The sequence below is a fragment of the Myotis brandtii genome, unplaced genomic scaffold (assembly GCF_000412655.1).
Source record: "Myotis brandtii unplaced genomic scaffold, ASM41265v1 scaffold182, whole genome shotgun sequence".
Lineage (NCBI taxonomy): Eukaryota > Metazoa > Chordata > Mammalia > Chiroptera > Vespertilionidae > Myotis > Myotis brandtii.
The window spans coordinates 1315531-1338642 of record NW_005356751.1 but is presented as its reverse complement, the minus strand read 5'-3'; the positions used below and the strand labels follow the sequence as shown (position 1 = coordinate 1338642).

Genomic DNA, 23112 nt, shown 5'->3' with positions numbered 1-23112 from the left:
TAACTGCCCTCCCCCGCTGGCCTGGTCCCCCCCAACTGCCCTCCCCTGCCGGCCTGATCGCCCACAACTGCCCTCCCCTGCCGGCCATCTTGTGTGTTGGAGTGATGGTCAATTTGCATATTACCTCTTTATTGGATAGGATGGCCTTTTTAAGGTCAGAGGCAAATTAAAATGTATTTAGGTAAAGACTCAGGCAATTTAAGAAAGAAGTTGGATATGGAAGAGAAGTGGTTTTTTAAAATATATTTTTATTGATTTTAGAGAGAGGAATTGAGAGAGAGAAACATCATTAGCTGCCTCCTTCACAACCCCCTACTGGGGATTGAGCTGGCAATCCTGACACGTACCTTGACTGTGAATGGAACTGGTGATCTTTTGCTGCATGAGGCACACTGGCCAGGGCTGGAAGAGAAGTTTTTAAAAACTGGATACTTTGCTTGCTGCTGCTGTGTAATCATCTGTCTTTGACTTTGAAAGTTTATGTAGCTAGCAGTAGTTCCTGATAGTAGGCAAAGCCTGTTAGTCTTTGGTGTTTTAATTTTAAGGTTCTCCCTGCCATCCCAGGTTTCTAAGATCATTCACTGACACTGATTTGCACTCTGGGGCTCTTTTAGGTCCAGATCCTGAGAGGGGTTCCTGATAACTCTTAGGACTATTCTACATTAGGAGCAAGGGCTTTGTTAAGAATGCATATGAGCAAACAGTTAAGCCGTAGCCTTTGGGCTTCTCTGCCCTAGAAACTTAGTAGCTTTAATGAGAGCTTGAGACTTGAATTTAGGGAAGGGTGACTGCTGCAACACCACCTCTCTGTGCCAGGGTTAGGAGTCAGTCCTGGGTGAATATAAGTAGATCTCAACCTTTCCCTTCTCCCCAATAGCAGCTGGGGTTTTGGCTGAGAAGATGTGAGGCTGGCTGGATTCCATTTCACTCAAATTACTCACTTGACCCTGGAGAAGAGCAAAATAGGCAAGAGCTGTTGAAGAGGGAGGAGGGGGAGAGCTGTCAGTGAGTTTGATCAGGCCAGATGACCCATATAAGCATTTATCCTGAGAAGATGCAGGGTGGAAGATGGAGGAGAGAACCAAAAAAGTAACTGTTATGCATAAGGCCCTCATCTCAAACTTGCTTTGCACATCCAGGCTCCCTTACTGACTGACCCAGGCCAAGTTGTAACTGGATAAGAGGGAAAGACTATCCATTTTCTATAGAATGGAGGTGATGGGACAGAGTGAAGTTATTTCTTTTGCATTTTATAACTTTACTTCATACACTTAGGCTTGACTCAGAGTACCTGTATTTCTCTTGGTCTGGGGGCTAGGCTAAATGACAAGAAAGCAGGAGGTAATTTAGGGAAGAAAGGAATGCTTGATGAGACAGTTGTGTCTAGTGTAGTTCCAGGGAACTGTCTTGCAAGCTTAGGAAGCTGATACCCAGCCTGGGCTACATAGAGAGCTTTTATTTCCTTCTTATGGTGGATCGCTGAAAAAAGATCACTGGTAAAGCATAAAGCCAACTTCAGTCTTATAAATCATTCTCTGTACTTCATTTTATTCATCAAATTGTTAAAAACAAAACAACATTGACCCAGCTAATTAAAACTTAGTGATCTCTCTCCAAGCAACACAGTATCAGCACTGAGGTTGGTAGGAATGGGTAACATTTGGAGGTAAAGAAATGGGAAGGGTCATTTTAAGTTAATGTATCATCTTAGTTTTCTTTTTCTTTTCTTGAAGTGTGAAGGAATGGGTAACATTTGGAGGTAAAGAAATGGGAAGGATGCTGGGAAGGGTCATTTTAAGTTAATGTATCATCTTAGTGTTCTTTTTCTTTTCTTGAAGTGTGTGCAAAGTACACAATGATGTGGAACCCCAGATCTTTCTTAAGTGTAAGCCTTGAATGTTGCTTTTATGAAGTTAAACATGAAAGATGGTAGAGAAAACGGTATAAATGGGACATTTCTAGAGGTTGTTGATGTGGATGGAGGATACTCTGACCAGTAGTTTGCTGGTATAGTTGAGTGATGCCAAGGAGCTGCATGATTGATGTGAAAGATGGAGATGGTTGGAGAGATCAGGATTTGGAATGCAACTGTTCTGAGGGTCAATGTGGTAAGGAGAAAGCTGTTTTCATGGTCACTACGAGTGAGCATGGGAGGCTTCTGCCTTTTTATGGCTCCTAGAGCACACATACATCCTGATCTCTCTAATTAGGTCACATCTCCCAGTGTAGGCTCTCATAGCATCCTGTGCCATTCCTTGGTAGCACTTGTCCCCTTTGCATTCCCCTTCTTCCTGTGTTACTTTATTGTCTCCAACCATACTTGTACTGGTAAACTTCATGAGGGCAGGGCTCAAGTCTGTTTATAGTTACCACTAGAGGCCTGATGCACGAAAATTTGTGCAAGAGTGGGCCTTCCTTACCCCTGGTGCCGGCACCGGCTTCCCTCCGGCACTGGCTTACCTCCAGGACCCGGGCTTCCCTCCTCCGGCCGCCCACAGGCACCCAGGACCCTGGCCAGCTTCCCTCTGGCCCCGGCTTTGTCAGGAAGGACGTCAGGAAGGATGTCTGGTCTAATTAGCATATTACCCTTTTATTATTATAGACTAGAGGCCCAGTGCACAAAATCGTGCAAGGGTGGGGTCCCTAGGCTTGGCTGGTGATCAGGGCCTATCGGGGCTGTCTTGCCCAGTCCCGATCAGGGCCAGGCCTGCTGCTGGCTGGGGCATGCCACCTGCGTTGAGCATCTGCCCCTTGGTGGTCAGTGCACATCATAGCAACTGGTCGACTGGTTGTTCTGGTCCTTTGGTCGTAACAGTAGCTTAGGCTTTTATATATAGAGAGATAGATTTTATCCCTGGTGCCTAGTATACTGACAGGCACATAATATATAAATTAGCAAATACTTGCTGAATGAGTGTGACTAATTTACTGGATCCACTTTATCATGCAGAGATATAATATCATCTTCAACTTACTGATTAAGGTGGGCTTACTTTTCAAGCTCCTGGTTGAAAAGATGCTCCAGTAACTTTTGGTGTTAAGGATGTTGAAGAACTTTGAAGAATACAGAACAGTGAGGCAGATAACTGTGCAAACACTGTCATTGTAAATAATGGGTTCTCCCCTCTCCCCGGTTTTATTGGTGTAGTCCTCACTTTCTAGTAGAATTACAGTTTTGTTGATAAGTATTACCTTGTTTTTTAGAATGGTCTCATATTTCTGAAGTCTGTTCAAGGCTTTCAGTACTAGTATCGTCATCATCTGAATCCGTGAGGACTGCAGTTCTCAGCATAGGCACAAACTCCTACCTTTCCTGAGATGATTTTTTTTTTTTCCTGAGATCAATTTTTACCCACCCTCTACCCCCGTGAGTGCAGATCAGTCACTGAGATTTCTGAGAAGGTGTTTTCACCCTTGTTTCTGATCTGAGATGTGTGGTCTCACTAAAATTTAAAGAGGGCAGATGTGGATGGGAAGGGGTTCTTGAGAGATCTCACTCTCATGGCTGCAATTCCTACTATAGTGCTATTCTGTCAGATAATAGTGGTGTCGTTTTTGACAAAGCTCTATTTGTGCTGGACTGTGATTGCTCTATTAGTGAACTAGAAGCTTAAGAGAGTACTTAAAGATTTTACTGTTCTTAAGTCTATAGAACTGACTTAAAAATGTGTATTTATAAAAAACTTAAAACTTGAGCTTTAAGGAATTATCTATATTAGGGCAGAAAGGTAGGGGCAAACATTCTACTTCATGTGGAAACTAGAAATAAAAAATTTCAGAAGTACTGGAACCTTTGAAAGATACTGTTTTTCTAGGATATTTGGTAGTATCTAGGAAGTATCAACAAGTATACAACTAGAAAAAATTAACAAGGGGATACATTAATTAAAGTTCTTTAAAATATGAAGTATTTTTTTAATTCAAAAGTTAATTTGCAAACATTAACTTTTAAATGTTTTACTACAAATTGACTGACAAGCTACAGAATTTTTAGGAGTCTGCTTGTTTTCTTTTTTTTCTGATTTCTGAGAAGCAGACAAAAATTTGCAAACTGAAGAAAGCATCTCCGTTATAGTAAAACAAAGAAAGCTATTATGCTGTTGCTGTCCTTCATAATATTAAGCAGATACAAGAAGCACTCATTTATTAAAAGAGCTCAGGGATAGTAAGTATCAATTTTTGTTAAATAGTCCCTGAGTTCTTATTATTATCAATTTCTCTTTCACATAATTTTTCATGTTTGTTGATTTCTCAGAATTGAAGATTTGCTCACTTTGAGGCAAGTGCTATATCTACACTAATAAAAGACAAAGATGCTAATTGACCATACCTCTGCTATGCCCCCAAGCCACGCCCACCAGCCAATCAGAGCGACTATGTGCAAATTACCCCAACCAAGATGGCCGACGGCAGCCATGGAGCTGGAGCAAGTGGGAGGCTTGGTTGCCCCAGCGATGGAGGAAGCCAAGCTTCCCGCCAGCCCTGAGCCAGCTGTGGCCTCCGCTCATGGCAACAAAGTTTCCATTATAGAAGTCAAATAAATCCCAGATACCTGCTTCCAGCCAGCCTCCAAATAGCTATCAGCCCCTCTCCCAGGCTGGCCAGGCCCCCCTGGGGGGACCCCCACCCTGAAGGGGCTGTCCCTGGGGGGACCCCCACCCTGAAGGGGCTGTGGCCAGCCTGCAAACAGCCAGGCTGGCCAGGCACTCCTATATAATAAAAGGGTAATATGCAAATTGACCCTAACAGCAGAATGACTGGGAATGACTGGTCACTCTGACACACTGAACACAGGGGGCAGATGCTCAATGCAGGAGCTGCCCCCTAGTGGTCAGTGCGCTCCCACAGGGGGAGCTCTGCTCATCCACAAGCCAGGCTGACGGCTGCCAGCACAGCGGTGGTGGTGGGAGCCTCTCCCGCCTCCTCAGCAGTGCTAAGGATGTCAAACTGCAGCTTAGGCCTGCTCCCCGCTGGCAAGTGGACATCCCCTGAGGGCTCCCGGGCTGCCAGAGGGATGTCTGACTGCCAGTTAGGCCCACTCCCCCAGGGAGTGGGCCTAAGCCAGCAGGTGGTCATCCCCCGAGGGGTCCCAGACTGTGAGAGGGTACAGGCCGGGCTTAGGGACCCCCTGAGTGCACAAATTTTTGTGCACCGGGCCTCTAGTATTTTTTATATTCTTTTATTTCCACATGTAAAGTATGTAGGAATATGAAGCAGGCGAGAAACTAAGCCAGATTATCTGTTGTACAAAAGCTTTACTACTGTGAAACAGCTGATGTGTTTGAAAGTCCTAGTGGTTCTCTTAAGTCACGGCTGAAGGTGATTGGAAGTTGTCACATCATGTTCAGAATGGGTTGCTTTATTTCATACTTGATACAGTTTCTCATTGTCTTTAAACGATTGACCCTTTTCCTAGCAGGTTTGGCTCATTGGATAGAGCGTCGGCCTGTGGACTGAAGGGTCCTGGGTTCGATTCTGGTCAAGGGCATGTACCTCGGTTTCAGGCTCCTGGTTCTGGTCGTGGGGCATGTGGGAGGCAACCAATCGATCCGTCTCTCTCACATTGGTGTTTCTGTCTTTCCCTCTCTCTTCTACTCTCCCTAAAAATCAATGGAAACATAACCTCAGGCAAGGATTAACAAAAACAAAACAAACAAATAAATGATTGACCTTTTGAATAAAGGAATATTGCACCGGTGCCACCTTTTAGATCAAAAGTAAGCAATAGTAACCCTTTCCATTTAGGGATTAGGCTGTATTACTTGCATATACATTTAAATGGCTACTACATTGACCTTCTAGTTCTTTCTTAGACATGAGACACACACTCACCTTCAGTGCTAACCCCTCAATCTGGAACACTCACATAGCATCCCTAAGGCCAACCCACTCCCATACTTCCTTTAGAGCTTTGTTCCAGTACCACCTTATCAGATAGGCATTCCCTGACCACCCTCCCTGCCCCCTTTTATTTTTTTCACAACACTTACTGCCTTCTGACATCTGTGTGTTTTGTTTATTTATTGGCCTGTCTTTCCCCACTATAATATGAGCTCTTCATATACATACCACTCAGCTCTATAACATTCAATTTGTCATACTTCAGTTTTTCAAAAGGAAATAACATATTAAAGATATACTTGAAGCATACTGTGTAATCCCACCCTGATTCTAATCCAGTGATGGCGAACCTTTTGAGCTCGGCGTGTCAGCATTTTGAAAAACCCTAACTTAACTCTGGTGCCGTGTCACATATAGAAATTTTTTGATATTTGCAGCCATAGTAAAACAAAGACTTATATTTTTGATATTTATTTTATATATTTAAATGCCATTTAACAAAGAAAAATCAACCAAAAAAATGAGTTTGCGTGTCACCTCTGACACGCCATCACTGTTCTAATCCCTTCCCTTATTCCTCAAGGGAAGTTATGAATTTATTATCAGTCACATATATGTTTTTTTATAGTTTTGATATATGCGTATGTACCCATAAAATAGCATTATTTTGCATGTTTATGAACCTGATATAACTAGTTTCAGCATGCACATTTCTATCTGCAATTTGCTTTTGTGTATATTTAGTGATTTCAACCATTGATTTTTACTATTATATAGCAGCCCACTAAATGAATATAATTCATTTATTCTATTGTTGAAAGTTTAGCTGTTTTTAATATTTTGCCATTACCCAAAAAAGTATTTTGTATGTTAATTTTATAACATTTCTGTAGGAAGTGTTCCTTAAAGATAAATTGCCAAGAATAAATAAATACATGTGCTATTTATTTATCCTTTTGTGTTACTAATGTTTTAACCCTCAAAAAATTCTAAAGAATTCTGTAAAAATATTCTGAACTTCCCTTCCTTTACTTGTTGGCATTTAAGAAATGATATAACTTAATAAGCTTAAATATTACAAAGAATCTAGTGTGGTGGGACCTGGAGTCTTGAGCCAACACATGTGAATTGCTTACAACACAGATAGCTATTTTTGATTGCACATAGTCTTAAAATTTAGTAACTATAAAATAAGTTTAATGTATCAGTAGTAGTTTATAGCTAAATGCCCAATTCGTGTCACTTTGTAGAGTTGAAGAGCATTTTCTGCAGTGGTAACTATTACTAAATGCCCAATTCGTGTCACTTTGTAGAGTTGAAGAAAAGAGCATTTTCTGCAGTGGTAACTATTCTTTTTTCTCATCTCCTAGGTTGTATCAGAGTAAGATGGACGGTAGCTTTGATTGTGATTGTGGTGAGCTGGAGCCACCTGATCACTAACAAAAGACATCTGTTAACCAACAGCTGCCAGGGCTTCCTGTTGAAATATACAGCAACAAAGGAAGACAAGAAGCAAAACGGAAATAGTGCTTACCAGCACCTTAGAATGATGCTGCTCAGGACCAGTCCAACACTGAATGTATCTGCACTGTGAGGAGAATGTTCATAGAAGCCTGTTGTGTGCATATTTATTCACATTTTTGTTAAATGTTAAATCGTTTAGCACAGTAAATCTGAGTGCATAGTATGTCATTTCATTCCGTTTGAGTTTCTCGAGTGTTTTCTTTAAATGTCTGCAGAGTTGCTGCCCCTTTCTTGAACTATGAGTACTCCAGTCTTTTTAATTCTCAATATGAGGAGAGCTTTTTGAGCTTTAAATCCAAGGGGAACTCAACGGGCCTGGTTGGCGTATGCAATGAACATCAAGAAACCATCTTGCTGTGGAAGCAAAATTGTTTTTCTTCTCCCTTTTTGAAAGATCCTTTTGATGCCAGTTTTCTTCCTTGTTTACACAGTTCAACAATTCGAAAGGAAAAGGCAATAGTAGGGTTTCAAAATGGCAGAGAAATTTGAAAGTCTCATGAACATTCATGGTTTTGATCTGGGCTCTAGGTATATGGACTTAAAACCATTGGGCTGTGGAGGCAATGGTTTGGTTTTTTCTGCTGTAGACAATGACTGTGACAAAAGAGTAGCCATCAAGAAAATTGTCCTTACTGATCCCCAGAGTGTCAAACATGCTCTACGTGAAATCAAAATCATTAGAAGACTTGACCATGATAACATTGTGAAAGTGTTTGAAATTCTTGGTCCTAGTGGAAACCAGTTAACAGATGATGTGGGCTCTCTTACCGAACTGAACAGTGTTTACATTGTTCAGGAGTACATGGAGACAGACTTGGCTAATGTGCTGGAGCAGGGCCCTTTACTGGAAGAGCATGCCCGGCTTTTCATGTATCAGCTGCTACGTGGGCTCAAATATATCCACTCTGCAAACGTACTGCACAGAGATCTCAAACCAGCTAATCTTTTCATTAATACTGAAGACTTGGTGCTGAAGATAGGTGACTTTGGTCTTGCGCGGATCATGGATCCCCATTATTCCCATAAGGTACGTGGAAAGCCAGCTCAGACAGACCTTGATTGATGTACATCATTAGGAATACGTACTTTTGTATTTCCTTTATGTATTGTGGCAGAATTTTTAGTTATTTATATTAAATTTTACATAATACAGTACCCTTTTACTTTTTATCCTCACCTGAGGACATGCTTAGAATCAATAATATTTTAGGATTTCACAATTATGGTTATTTTTTGTTTGTTTTGTAGATCCAGGATTCTTTACTATTCTGCTAAAGTAAAAAATTAAAGTATATTTTTATTTCTTTTTCAGGGTCATCTTTCTGAAGGATTGGTTACTAAATGGTACAGATCTCCGCGTCTTTTACTTTCTCCTAATAATTATACTAAAGCCATTGACATGTGGGCTGCAGGCTGCATCTTTGCTGAAATGCTGACTGGTAAAACCCTCTTTGCAGGTTAGAAAGTTAAAATATATGGGGTAAAATTTCAGAAAGAAATAATTTTGTATGTATCTATGAAGAAATACTTATCTAAGACTTAAAACAATTTATTATAGTCTGGAATAGTAAAATGTCAAGATTAAATAGTATTTTTAATATTTTAAAAGTTGAGAAAACTTATTCACATAGTCACTGAATTGTTTACTCAGTTAATTTAGTGAGAATTATAGTGTTCTGCCCTGGCTGGTTAGCACAGTTGGCTAGAGCATCATCACTTTATGCTAAGGTTGTGGGTTCAATCCCCAATCAGGGCACATACAAGAAGCAACCAAAGAATGCATAAATAAGTGGAATAATAAGTCAATGTTTCTCTCTTTCTCTCTCAAATCAATACATTTTTAAAAATGAGTTCTAGTGTTCTTTTGTATGTATTTCTTAAATATAATTTTGTATTTCTTAGAACCATGACGCTTGTTGGTAATCTGTGTCAAATGATATCTGAGTTGCCTAGTTCTGTCAGTTTTTGTCACTTCCTGGTGACATTTTTTAGTTATTACTGAAAATCTAGAAATTCTTTCTTTACCTGCCCTGCCCAATCATCCCTGTTGTTTGAGGTGCCATATCCTGTTGCCTGCCTACTGTGGTCTTTCCGAATCAAACAAACCAACTCAGATGTATTTTGCTGAATTTAGTGCTATAAGGGAGTCTAAAGTGTGTGTGAGAGAGAATTTAGTCAAGATGGCAAGAGGCAAATAATCCATGAAAAACACCAACTATCATAAAGCAAAGTTTTGAGTTGGTATAAAATTACTTAGTACAGACTCTAAAAGCTACAAACCTAGAGAAGCTATATCAGTAATGGCTGAAATGGAAGACATAAAGGAGTCAAAGGATTTTTCACTATATAGGAATAGTGAAGAATTTTGAAAGGGGAAAAGAGAGAGAGAAAAAGTGATATCTATTTATGGATACCTGTATAAATAAGGGCATGAGCCTGGTATACATGAATCAGTGAGAAAAGTTTGATGAAAACAAGGTGTCATATTTATGATTGGTTAAGATGGGGCCAGAACACTTAGGAAGTAGGCAGAGGAGTTTCCATTTGAAAAAGTAGGAAATAGTAGAGTACTGAAGATTTTTTGTTAGAGAAGGGATGTGTTGGTGATTTGGGTATTTTTCTCTCTTTTGACTTACCTTTTTTCCTCTGTAACCAATGTTAGAGTGGGCCTCCCACCATTCCCAGTTTGTATTAAGAGCAGAAGGAAGAGAATGGAACAGAGTCTGCTTACAAAAGTAATAAAAGAAAGATTAGGGTGCATAAGAAAGCTTTATTGAAAGGATGATGTATATAAGTGCCCTTAAATTTTTTTTATACTGATACTTATAGCACTCAGCTTACCTAACATTAACTAATCTATTGGAATTTTTCCCCCCTAAATTTATCTGGAATTTCTTTCATGATGTGTGATAGTGATTGAATTTCATTGTAGAAAGCTGTGAGAAAATACCAGTGATTACTGGAAATGAAATTGTTAAGTGGATTGCATTTTTTCTGAGGAACAATACTGTAATTACAAGTTATATTCCAGCATATATAAAATAATTATTTTATTATTTGTTGTTCTGTGACAAATTACCTCAAAACTTAAGTGGCTTAAACAACAAATAATTATTATCTCACAGTTTTTATGAGTCAGGAATTAGTGGCTTCGTTAGCTGGTTCTGGCTCAGATTTGCTTAGTCAAGATGTTGGTTGGGGTTTCAGTCATCTGAAGGCTCGCTGGGATAGGAGGTTCCACTTCTAGATTGCTTACATGACTTTAAGCAGGAGGCCTTACTCAGTTCTGACTGTGGGCTTGCTTGAGTGTCTTCACAATATGGCAGCTGGCTTCCCCCAGAACTAATGTCCAAAAGAGAACGCAAAGAAAGTTAATGTATCTTCTTTAAGAAAGTTCACATACCATATAGTTCACCCCCTTAAAATATACAGTTCAATATTTTTTTAGTATATTCACAGGATCTAATTTAGAACTTTTTTCCCTCCTGAAAGATACCCTGTAACCATTAGCACTGTTACATGAGAACTCTTAAATTTTTGAAGAAATTTCACACCGTTTTCTAAAGCAGTTGTACCATTTACATTCCCGTTAGCAGTGTATGAGTTCCAATTTCTCCATATTATTACCAACACTTATTTAAAGTGTGGTCTGTCCTATTGTCTGTCTTTCGGATGTGAGATAGTGATATGAAGTAGTATTTTATTGTAATTTTGATTTGTATTTCCCTAATGATTAATGATTTTGAGCATATGTTTATTGGCCATATCTTCTTTGGAGAAATATCTATCCATTACCTACTTTTTAAAACATATATATATATATATGTATATGTATATATATTATTTTAAATATAGTTTATTGATTTTTTACAGAGAGGAAGGGAGAGGGATAGAGAGTTAGAAACATCGATGAGAGAGAAACATCAATCAGCTGCCTCCTGCCCACCCCCCACTGGGGATGTGCCTGCAACCAAGGTACATGCCCTTGACCGGAATCGAACCTGGGACCTTTCAGTCCGCAGGCTGACACTCTATCCACTGAGCCAAACCGGCAGGGCAAAATATATTTTTATTGATTTCAGAAAGAGAGAGGGAGATAGAAATATCAATGATGAGAAAATCATTGATTGGCTGCCTCCTACATGCCCCCCACTGGGGATAGAGCCCGCAACCCAGGCATGTGCTCTGACCGTAAATGGAACCGTGAACCCCTGGTTCATAGGTCAATGCTCAACCACTGAGACCCGCCGGCCAGGCTATCCAGACCCATTGCCTACTTTTTAATTGGGTTGTCTTTTTATAATTGAGGTGTAAGAGTTCTTTACATACTCTGGATACAGATCATTTATTAGATACATGATTTGCATGTATTTTCTCCCATTCTGTGGGTTATCGCTTCATTTTCTTTTTTAAAAATATGCTTTTATTGATTTCAGAGAGGAAGGGAGAGGGAGAGAGAGATAGAAACATCAATGATGAGAGAGAATCATCGATCGGCTGCCTCCTGCATGCTCCCTACTGGGGATTGAGCCTGCTACCCGGGCATGTGCCCTGACTGGGAATTGAACCGTGACCACCTAGTTCATGGGTTAGTGCTCAACCACTGAACCACACTGGCCAGGCATCATTTTTTTGATGGTGTGTTTTGAAACACAGATGATTTTAATTCTGATTAAGTCCAATTCATCTGTTTTTTTTCTTTTGTCATTTCTGCTTTTGGTGTCATATCTATGAAACTATTGTCTAACTTCTAAGAGTTTCATAGTTTTAGCTGTAAATTTAGGTCCGTGATCTATTGTGAGTTAATTTTTATGCATGGTGTGAAGTAGGGGTCCATTGTCATTCTTTTAACCTGGATATCTAGTTATTCTGGCACCATTTGTGGGAAATATTATTCTTTCTCTTTTGAATTGCTCTGACCCCTTTGTCAAAAATCATGAATGCAAAATATCTTTTTGTTACTTAGACTCAAAAGTGACACACTGTCACTTGAGCTTTATTTCATGTGTTAGAAGCAAGTCACTAAGTACACCTAACACTTACGGGGAGGTGAATTGGATATCACCCTCTGAAGAGAAGACTATCAAAGCATTTGTGGACATATTTTAAAGTTATCACAATAATATTGTATCAAGAAAGCAAAAATTTAATTTAATTTAAAATCTAGGTAATGCTCCAAGTTGTATGAAATGGGGTCAGAATTTACTGCTGTATTGATTAAACAAAGATAGTGTATTTTTAAATGTTCATGTAGTATATTCAGATATTGTTTACGTATAGCAATAAAAAGAATTAGATAAAAAAACAAACCACTTCTAAATAGGATAACTTTTATTGTCAACTCATGTAAACTTTAAACATTTAATGGAATTATTTGTGAAAGTATTTGAAAGATCCACCTGTAGTTTCCTTCTAATGCTTTATTGGTAGGTTTGTGAACCGTTCGATAAAAGCAGCATGAAGAGAGAGCTAAGTGTTTATTAGGTATAGGCCTCTCAAATGAACCGAGCAATAAAATGGCAGGGACTAAGCATCCATTGGAAATCTGTGTATTTTTAACCTATAAGAAGTGTCCTGGCCTTATTTTTGGTACTTAATATATCAGTTGGATCTCTAATAGCTTCTCAAAACTTTCTTTTTCTGCTGTCTTCCTCATAGTAAAGCAGCCACTTTTTAGTTGTTTAGGCCAAAATCATCATCCTTCACCTTGTCAGTACAAATCCTGTGGGCTTTTCCTTCAAAATATATCCAGAATCTAACTGCTTGCTATTATCTGTATTGCTATCCCCCACCCTCCAGTTAAGTCAGCTAATATTTCTTTCCTGGTCTAATACAGGACCCTCTGCATAGCTTTCCTGCTTCATTATTTGCTATCTATAGTCTAGTTACCACATAGCAGCCATAGTAGTTCTCTGAAAACAGAAGTCAGATTATGTCATTTCCCTGCTTAAACTAATGGCTTTCCATCCAGTTCAGGATAAAGCAGACCCTTTGTGTTCTCATCTTAGGCTGGACTCTGTTTCTTTGCTCTACTCTTCCTCAGCTACACTTGCCTAATTGTTAGACATGCCAGGCCTACTCTCTCCTCAGGGCCTTTGGGCCTTTTCCCATCTTCCTGGAATTTCCTTTATCCGTATGTTCCCTAATTTCCTCAACTTTAAACTTCTCAGTGAGGTATTACTTGATCATCTTCTATGTATTAACCCTACCCCCAACAATCCTGTGTTCCCCCTTAGCATACTCTATTTTTCTTCATAGCATTTGTCATCATTTGACATAAATGTTTACATTTATTATCTGTTTTTCTCCACTAGATTGTAAACTCCAAGGTAGGGACTTGGTCTAATTTGTTTCACAGCTATAGTCTAAAGTGCCTTGCTTATAGTGGCACTCAGGAAAAATTTGAATGCTGAATGAATTTCTAGAAATTAGTGGAAAAGCAAAATGAATGGTTGTGGGTTTTTTGTTTTTTTTTTTTGTCACCCATTTAGCCCAAAGTCTCCTCTTTTATTTAATGGTGGTCCTGAAATGCTAACTGAGCCTAACACATAATCATAAAACTTTTTGTTTTGCAAATCTAGTTCAGCCTTCCATTTTATTGATGATGAAATCAAGTCATCACCATGTTAAGTATTCCCAAAGTTACATAGCCAATTAGGTAGTGGTATAGCTAAGACTAGAATCCAAGTCTCTTGAATCCCAATTCATTGATTCCCCTCCTCCCCCCGACTACTTTGATACCTTAACATGAGGCCAGACTTTCTTATGGAAATAAAGAGCTAAAACTAAATATATTAATAACTAAAAATTGAAATAGATAGGCTTTTTGAGAAGATTAATGATATTAAAAAAACAATGAAACCTGCTGATTAATGATTCAGTTAAAACCATTTCTTCCCCAATGGTCATTACAATATTTAAGTTAACTTCTTAGAGCTTTAGAATGTTTATTACCAAATATGTAAACATTGAGGAATGTGTTTGTTTATATTATATTTGGTGTGGTTTTTTTTAAATCTCATTCAGGTGCACATGAACTTGAACAGATGCAGCTGATTTTAGAATCTATTCCTGTTGTTCATGAGGAAGATCGTCAGGAGCTTCTCAGCGTAATTCCAGTTTACATTAGAAATGACATGACTGAGCCACACAAACCTTTAACTCAGCTGCTTCCAGGAATTAGTCGAGAAGGTATTGTGACTCAAGAATAACCGTCACAAAGTGTGTGTGTGTGTGTGTGTGTGTGTGTGTGTGTGTGTGTGTATAAGTAAGCAGGATCTGTGTAGGAAGCTTTAGCTTTTTATCCTTAGATGTATGACTTTCTCTTAAAAATAGTCTTTAGATATTTAAGGCATACCTAAAACTTAAACTCTCACTTTCTCTTTCTTGGCCTGGCACTTAAGCTGGGATCTGTTTTCTTTGCTCCTTTGAATCATTTTCCACATTTCAAAAAGTGCATACCTCTCTCCTGGTTCTAACTCCTTTTACTTTTCCAGTTTATACCTCTATCATAGGTGAGCATATTGGATCACTGGCTTTCACTAAGCTGGAATGGAATTCTGTGAGGGTTATATAAATAAGTATAAGTATGAGTAAGAATGATTTAGGTATGAAAAAGTGAATTTAGTTGGTTGGGCGGGGAGGGGAGAAGCAAAGGCTTCAGGACAAGGAGGAAGTGAAGGAATGAGCAAAACCGTGCTGAGCAAACACATTACATAAGTTTGCAGATTGGTGTTAGTATTAAGTGCTAAAGTGAAAGTTTGTGCAAGCTTGAAAGTAGTAGGAACTTGGGGAGAATCAAAACTTTGTTGACCACTAAAGCAATTTCATATCTAAAAATACTGACATATCTTTAGATTTGATATAAATAAGATACAAAAATCTTTAACTTTTACTAGTATAGTAATCTGTCATAAAAACTTTTTTTTTTTTTAGGAAGAGCATTAGACATGAAAAATATCTTCTTTAAAAGTTGGTTGTGTTTTATATCTTTAAGAATTATATTAAGAGACATCAGTGTCAGGATTATATAGTTCTGTCATGAATCACAAAGATAGAGATATGTAGTTTCCTAAACATCTTAAACATACACCCATTATTCATATTACCAATTCTTATTATTGTATGTGGTTCAAGTGCGTGTGTGTCAGTGTTTTAAAGTAGCAAGTGTTTTGAGAGGTAGTTAGGCACTAGATTGCAAATCATGTTGACATTGTCTCCTTCCCTCCCCCCAGATGTGCTTGGAACTCATATAGTAAATGCCTAAATAAAAAGGAAGCTGCTGTATTTAATTTCAACAGGTTTTGTGGGCTTCCTTTTAAGTAGTTCTACATTCCTAACCAGTCTTCACTGTCCTCACAATCAGATTCCATTGCTGGTTCTCGTGCCCCTAATCTTACAGCCCTGTCACGACATCCTGTTCATAACTGAATAGCAGTCACATAGCACTTGACTATGCCTCAGAGTTTTCTGTGGGAACGTTTTAAAAATGCAGACTATTAAGTCAGAATCCAGAGGTGGGGTGGGGACCAGGGCAGGTATCAATGTTTTTAAAACCTACAGGTATGGCCTGCCAAGTTGAAAGACACTGCTTAGGGATCAAATGGTTAGGCTCTGGAGTGTGTCGTTGCTCTATTGCTCTGTCTTATCAAAAGAGACAAGCTAGAAATATAGGACATTGCTATTAAAGCATTGTAATCTAGCTAAATTTGAATCTTCTTTTTGCTACCCTCGTTAAGGTGGGACCATGTCTCAGTCAGCTACAAACTAACCTGAATATTTGGCTCATGGCTGGAATTTATTCAGTATGTGTTGAACGAGAGGCTTTGATAATGGATTCATTAAGTTAACCATTGGACAAATATCCTTGGTATTCACAAGTGGCAGAACTGTGCTCACTACTGCAGATTGTTTAAAGTTCTTAAAACTAAAGATCTACTTCATAGATATGCTCTATATGAATTAACACATTAAGACTACTAGGTCCCTTTCTGGGTAATGTCTTTAGATGAATACCTTCTTTTTCATTTTCCTCCATCATACTTACTTCTCATCCTCCCTTTCTCTGTAGTTTACCACATAGATCTATATCTTAGACCCATTTCCTCTAGAGCAGTGCTGTCCAATAGAACTATCTACAATGATGGGAATGCATATACTGTATATGCATACACTTGGGAGCTCAGCGTGGCTCCCAAGTTTCTTATTTCTTCCTCTTTTTATTTGTTGCCTATAGTTCCCAAATGCTAGGGATTTTACAATATATTCCTCTTGTGTAGTTGAATATATCTCCTCCTTCTCTCTGAGAATGGTGATTGTGCTGGGTCAACCACCCATGATTCTGTGCCTTCCAGTCTCTCTTGCCTTGAGACATGTGGGCCCAGGGGTAATTAAGACTGACTTTTTTTGTTTGTTCAGGAGAACCAAGCACAGTTTGATTTATTGTGAAATGACCTCCTAGGTTAGGGTAATATAATAGAGGAGAAGGGGAACAAAGGAAGGAATCTCAGCCCTGGGTCACTGAGGGGTATGAGCCTTATTAGGTTTCTTCTCTTTAGTCTTTATTAGACTGATCTGAGGGTTGAATGAGCTTAGTTTTAGAGAGAAGGGCTATCTTTTCCTTTGAGACAGAAGGTAAGGATAATAGGATGTGTGACAGACCATAGTGAAGAAGCAGGAATTGAGATAAATGTGAAGTGGGTTTACCTGTTGAGACTGATAGGGTAGATTGAGAGCATAAAGGGATAGTGTAGAACATTGCTGAACACAATAGCAAAGGCTAAATTGAAATTCTACAGTATGAATTTGTAGTGAGCCAGATATATATGTGATTTTCCATCTAGCTCTCATCAGTACTATATGGCTAGGAAGCAAAGTAGATGGTGGAAATGATTCAGAGTTGAAGATTGGTATAAGTTATAAGACATATGAATGTATGGTGGTGTAAGAGCAATCTTTAGGCTGGTGATAGTGTGGTTCAGGCGGGGTAAGGAGCTTAGGAAGATCTAACAGTCTGAGTTAGTAGGAAGAATTAGGTGTACAGTAGTTCCACCAGGGCCCTAAAATGATCAAGTGCATTATGTGATATGCTGGCATGAGATTGTTGTGAACAGAGATCAACAAATTAGTATAACAGCTAGTCAGTGAGATGAGGGAGGAAAGGAGAAAGTCTTTTTATTAAGCCCTAGATACTATGTTTTTAAATTTTTATACCTTATAAGATATCTCTGTCTATCCATTTTATACATGAAGAAACTGAAGTTCAGCAAATTTAAGTAACCTAGTGAATCAGTGAAGTTAGTGAGTTGCAGAGCTGAGATTAGGACCTATGTATTAGGTTGAGCCACATGAAATTGCTGTTATTTGACCATTTTTGACTGACAAAAATGGTAGTTTCATATGGTTCATATTAATATATTTCTTTTCTTTTATAATTTACCATAAAGTGAGATTTGGAGTACATTTCAAATTTTTGCTATGTTTATTGAATAAATGTCTTTTCTTTTTAATATATATATTAGATAGGCTAGTTTTATTTCTCTGACAAAACTTTAATTAACTTACCTTTTAATTGTATAGACCTTTTTTATTTCCTTTATGAGTTGGTGGACCTTCAGTTTAGTTAAGGAGTTTTAACTCTTTCTTTTGCAGCACTGGATTTCCTGGAACAAATTTTGACATTTAGCCCCATGGATCGATTGACGGCAGAAGAAGCACTTTCCCATCCTTACATGAGCATATATTCTTTTCCAATGGATGAGCCAATTTCCAGTCATCCTTTCCATATTGAAGATGAAGTTGATGATATTTTGCTTATGGATGAAACTCATAGTCACATTTATAACTGGGAAAGGTAAATTGATCCTAAATTAGAAAAATATTTATTGTATTTTTAGTAAATCATAATACAGTGAAGTTTATTTTTAAATTATATAACAATGTAGAGCTCTTAAAAATTTAGTAAAAGTCTCTTTGGGTTTAAAAGATGTTAGATGAGAAGAATCAACCTTATACTATATCTCCATAAGTATCTCAAATTTTTACATATAATTCATTATGTCATAGGATATAAATTATGATATTTATATTGAAATGTTTTTTCTCATGACAAAATTTATTTTGGAATGGTTAACATAAGTTCAGTATAAGGAACTTTTCTAGTCTGAACCATATAAGACATCAAAATGTATACTATTATACATTTTAGTTAAAGGATTTCTTCCCTCTGCCACCTTTTAGGATTTCTAAATTCTAGAGAAGTTGGATATAATTATCTTAAAAGTGGGTTGGTAACATATAATAATGAATCAATATTATTTAAAATCTTCAGGTGATTTTGTTATTTAGTCAGATTTGGGAATCCCCAATGACAATCTTAAAAACTTCAGGAATTCATATATTTCTGTATTTAAAAGAAAAATGATTGCCAATTAATAAAGAAGTTGTTAATGTTGAAATTAGTTTGTTTACTCATTGCATTTTTTCCTCCTGAAATGTGGAGGTATTTCTGAATATGTTTACACACATCTACCAACATCTTTTTTTTTTTCTTCCACATGGACATTTCTACCACATATATACATACTCTTTTCAAACATACCCAGATGCATTCCAATCTCTTCATTTTCTATCATACTTAGTTGAGTCATCTAACCTCTTTTCTGTTCCCACCTTCCCATCTCCCCAATTGTTTTCGTGTGTGTGTCTCCATCTGCCTCTACCTGGGCATGGTGTGGTCACCTTGCTGTGATGTGTCAGTGGAGGACACTGCAAGGATACTGCATTCAGTAGCACATACACATGGAGAGTTTCTTTTCTACTCACTGGTGATGAGGTCCAGGAAGCCTTCCTCTCTTTCTAGTCTGCCTATTACCAGTAGAGAGAAAATCTGTAAGAGACTTGATTGAGATTAGAGATCTGCATTTAGTGGCCATAAAGTGTTTTGTCTCTGTAAAACTGTGCTGGAATTAAACTATCGACATGCCACCCACTCAGATGTTCACCTGCAGTTGTATTTAAGGCGGATGAAAAATAGAGAAAAGAGGAAATAACTGTGAAATTATAATTGGTCTTATTTAAGAATGGAGGTCCCAGAGTTTTTTATTATATATTTCATTGGTAATTACCAAATATTGCTTCATATTTTTCTTTATGGTTACAGATCTTACCTGTCTATTAAGATTATAAGTTCCTGTAGGGCAGGGAAGGCTTATAGCTTTAGACTCTATTATCCCCTCATAGGCCTATTACAGTGCTTTCACGTAAAGGGCACTCAGTGAATTTGCAAATGAAATTTGACACCTGGACTAACAGTAATGTATTGATTTTTTTCAGGTACCATGATTGTCAATTTTCAGAGCATGATTGGCCTATACATAATAACTTTGATATTGATGAAGTTCAGCGTGACCCAAGAGCTCTGTCTGATGTCACTGATGAAGAAGAAGTACAAGTTGATCCTCGAAAATATTTGGATGGAGATCGTGAAAAGTATTTGGAGGATCCTGCTTTTGATACTAATTACTCCACTGAGCCTTGTTGGCAGTACCCAGATCATCATGAAAACAAATATTGTGATCTGGAGTGTAGCCATACTTGTAACTACAAAATGAGGTCATCATCCTATTTAGATAACTTAGTTTGGAGAGAGAGCGAAGTTAACCATTACTATGAACCCAAGCTTATTATAGATCTTTCCAATTGGAAAGAACAAAGCAAAGAAAAATCTGATAAGAAAGGCAAGTCAAAATGTGAAAGGAATGGATTGGTTAAAGCCCAGATAGCTCTAGAGGAAGCATCACAGCAACTGGCTGAAAAAGAAAGGGAAAAGAACCAGGGATTTGACTTTGATTCTTTTATTGCAGGAACTATTCAACTTAGTTCACAACATGAGCCTACTGATGTTGTTGATAAATTAAATGACTTGAATAGCTCAGTGTCCCAACTAGAATTGAAAAGTTTGATATCAAAGTCAGTAAGCCGAGAAAAACAGGAAAAGGGAATGGCAAATTTAGCTCAATTAGAAGCCTTGTACCAATCTTCTTGGGATAGCCAGTTTGTGGGTGGTGCAGAGGACTGTTTTCTCATAAACCAGTTTTGTTGTGAGGTAAGGAAGGATGAACAAATTGAGAAGGAAAACACTTATACCAGTTACTTGGACAAGTTCTTTAGTAGGAAAGAAGATACTGAAATGCTAGACACTGAGCCTATAGAAGATGGGAAGTTTGGGGAGAGAGGAAATGAGGAAGGATTTCTGAATAACAGTGGTGAGTTCCTCTTTAACAAGCAGCTTGAATCCATAGGCATCCCACAGTTTCACAGTCCAGTTGGGTCACCACTTAAGTCAATACAGGCCACATTAACACCTTCTGCTATGAAATCTTCCCCACAGATTCCTCATAAAACATACAGCAGCATTCTGAAACATCTGAACTAAAACACTCAGCAGACATTTCTCTTTGTATTCTTCATGAAATGTGTTTGTCTTTTTTATTACTAATGTTTAAGTCCATTTTTTTACTTGAATCAGATGGTTTCATTTAGAAAGGATTTTATTAGTTCTTGGTTTTTAAAATCCAGACTTTTTTCCTACATGTGAGATGGTTTTCATTTTAACTGGCATGTCATTTGCACACAAAAATAAAGAATAGAGCAAAATAATGCAATGCAGGAGGAGACAAAAGAAATGCACTAAGACAAGTAAAAAACATTCTCTCATAGAACAATGATCTGTTTTACAGGAAACAAAAATCTTGCCTTGAAATTTACACAGTGAGACTGTATATAATTGCATGGAAATATCTATTTTTTTCCTAAAACATTTTTCATTCATGAGTATTTTCAAGTTTTTCATACTGTACATGTTTCTTAAAACACATGATACCAGCAGCAACTGAAAATGAATGCCGAATTTGGTACACATGTGTTATCTACCTCAAGGTAACAAAAGTATGTGGCAAAACATATACCACCCATAGTGCTTCACAATATGCACTTCTATTTAGCCAGCGTTTATTGTAGTAAACTATTCTTAATAAGATTCACTCACCATTTATAAATGTTCTGGTATGCATTCTTTATAGTGAAGTGTTATTACATCATCACATCTTATTTATTTTAGCAAAGCAGTATATTTTCTGTATTTAATTATAAAGAGTTAACTTAGTTTTTGAAATTTATTTACAAATACACTTTTTCCATTTGGCACTATGGTTTGTTGCCTACTTAGCTGAATATATAATGTCAGCTTATCCTAAAGGCTGTCCCTGTACTTAATTTACTTAAGTATTCATTTTAAGTAAAGTGCTCACTGTGTATAGGAATTTGTATTTTGGAGGTGCTTGATCTATCTACAAAGAAAAATTAGGAATTACTTTATTATAAAATGCTCCTAGAAGTCTTAATTGTGTTTATTTTTAAAAAACAACTGTAATGTTAGACTTGTGTGCATGGAAATAATTAAGGTACATCATAATTGTAGTTTAAAAGTTGTACATGATAAGACATATTTTGTTTTTACTGTATGTTTTTACTGAATGATCTATTCCCCATCCTAAGGCAAGCATGAATAAAATTAGGTTAAATGTAGCATGTGGCATTGCAGTCTCTTAGAATTTGTTTCATCCATTTTATTTTATTGAATTGAATACTGTCTGTATCTTTTTTTGGTTATCCTGTTTGAAGAAAAATGACAAATAAAACATGGCCAGCAAATAAGGCTCCTGTATAACTTTTTAGGTAATTAAAATTACCTGCTGGAATGAAAATTACTAGCAGAATCTGTATCTAGTTCCACTTTCAAGCATTTTTGAATTATGGCTATAGTTTAAGCTATATTAGACTAAAGGCTTAAAAGAAAAAGGTTCTTTATCTCTATGCAAAATCTCTTGACTTACCTTCACATAATTAAATGGAATTAAGCTTTCTGTAGTCATGTGCTGCTTAGCGATAGGAATATGTTCTGAGAAATGCATCCTTAGATGATTTTGTTGTGCGAACATCATAGAGTTCCATTACACAAACCTAGAAGGTATAGCCTACTACACATCTAGGCTGTATAGTATACCACTGTCTTATATGTGTCGTTATTGAAATGTTATGTGTTGCATGACTGTATATTTCAAAACTCAAGATGTGTATAGAAGCTTTGAGCTGCATAGTCAGAGGAACCTCCTTTATATGTGTTTTTTTCTCCAATACATCTTTACTTTGCTCAAGAACTTAATCCTTTTACCTATCCAAATATAAATCCAATCTTCCTTTTATCTCACTTTTCTATGTCTTCCATCTTTGTTTTGTACATAGCCAGTTCTATTACAGTCTGGATTTCTTCCTGCCCAAGACCTATTGATTTCATCTGTAGTCACAAGTTTTAAAAAATGCAAATATTATCTGAATGAATATCATTGTCATATGTTGTGAACTGTTTTCTTTTTTAGCCTCCATTCTGACTTGATTGACAGTTTGGGTTTTACAACACTTGGTAGAGTAAGCGTTCCCCAGCCAGACAGACTATCCATTTCCATAAAACATTTAGGTAAGGAAGACATTTATTTCCATAAGCCTATTTAAACATTCCAACATTCATAATCCCATCAATCCTTTCATTGGGAAAGCAATCTTTATGTTCTCTTAATCTAATTGTAGCCCACGCCTGTGCTTTGCCAATATATTTTGGTGCTGCAGTTTGTGGGGCTCCCGTGTCAAGGAGTCCAGAAACTACCTCCTGACCATTTTACCCACTTTGGT

The 23112-nt window shown here is 37.5% G+C and overlaps 1 protein-coding gene across 2 annotated transcripts in view; it reads left to right on the top strand.

Annotated features, from left to right (window-relative positions):
- MAPK6 (mitogen-activated protein kinase 6) overlaps positions 1-22636 on the top strand; it is a 31160-nt gene extending 8524 nt beyond the window's left edge. The window contains exons 2-6 of one of the 2 annotated variants that reach the window (XM_005863919.2): positions 7212-8392; positions 8678-8822; positions 14392-14556; positions 18016-18217; positions 19699-22636. In XM_005863919.2, coding sequence (XP_005863981.1) covers positions 7838-8392; positions 8678-8822; positions 14392-14556; positions 18016-18217; positions 19699-20800 — 2169 coding nt within the window. In that variant the 5' untranslated portion in view covers positions 7212-7837 and the 3' untranslated portion in view covers positions 20801-22636. The remainder of the gene's footprint in view (positions 1-7211; positions 8393-8677; positions 8823-14391; positions 14557-18015; positions 18218-19698) is intronic. The other variant, XM_014537790.1, reaches the window with a different exon arrangement.
- Positions 22637-23112: the final 476 nt, after the last annotated feature.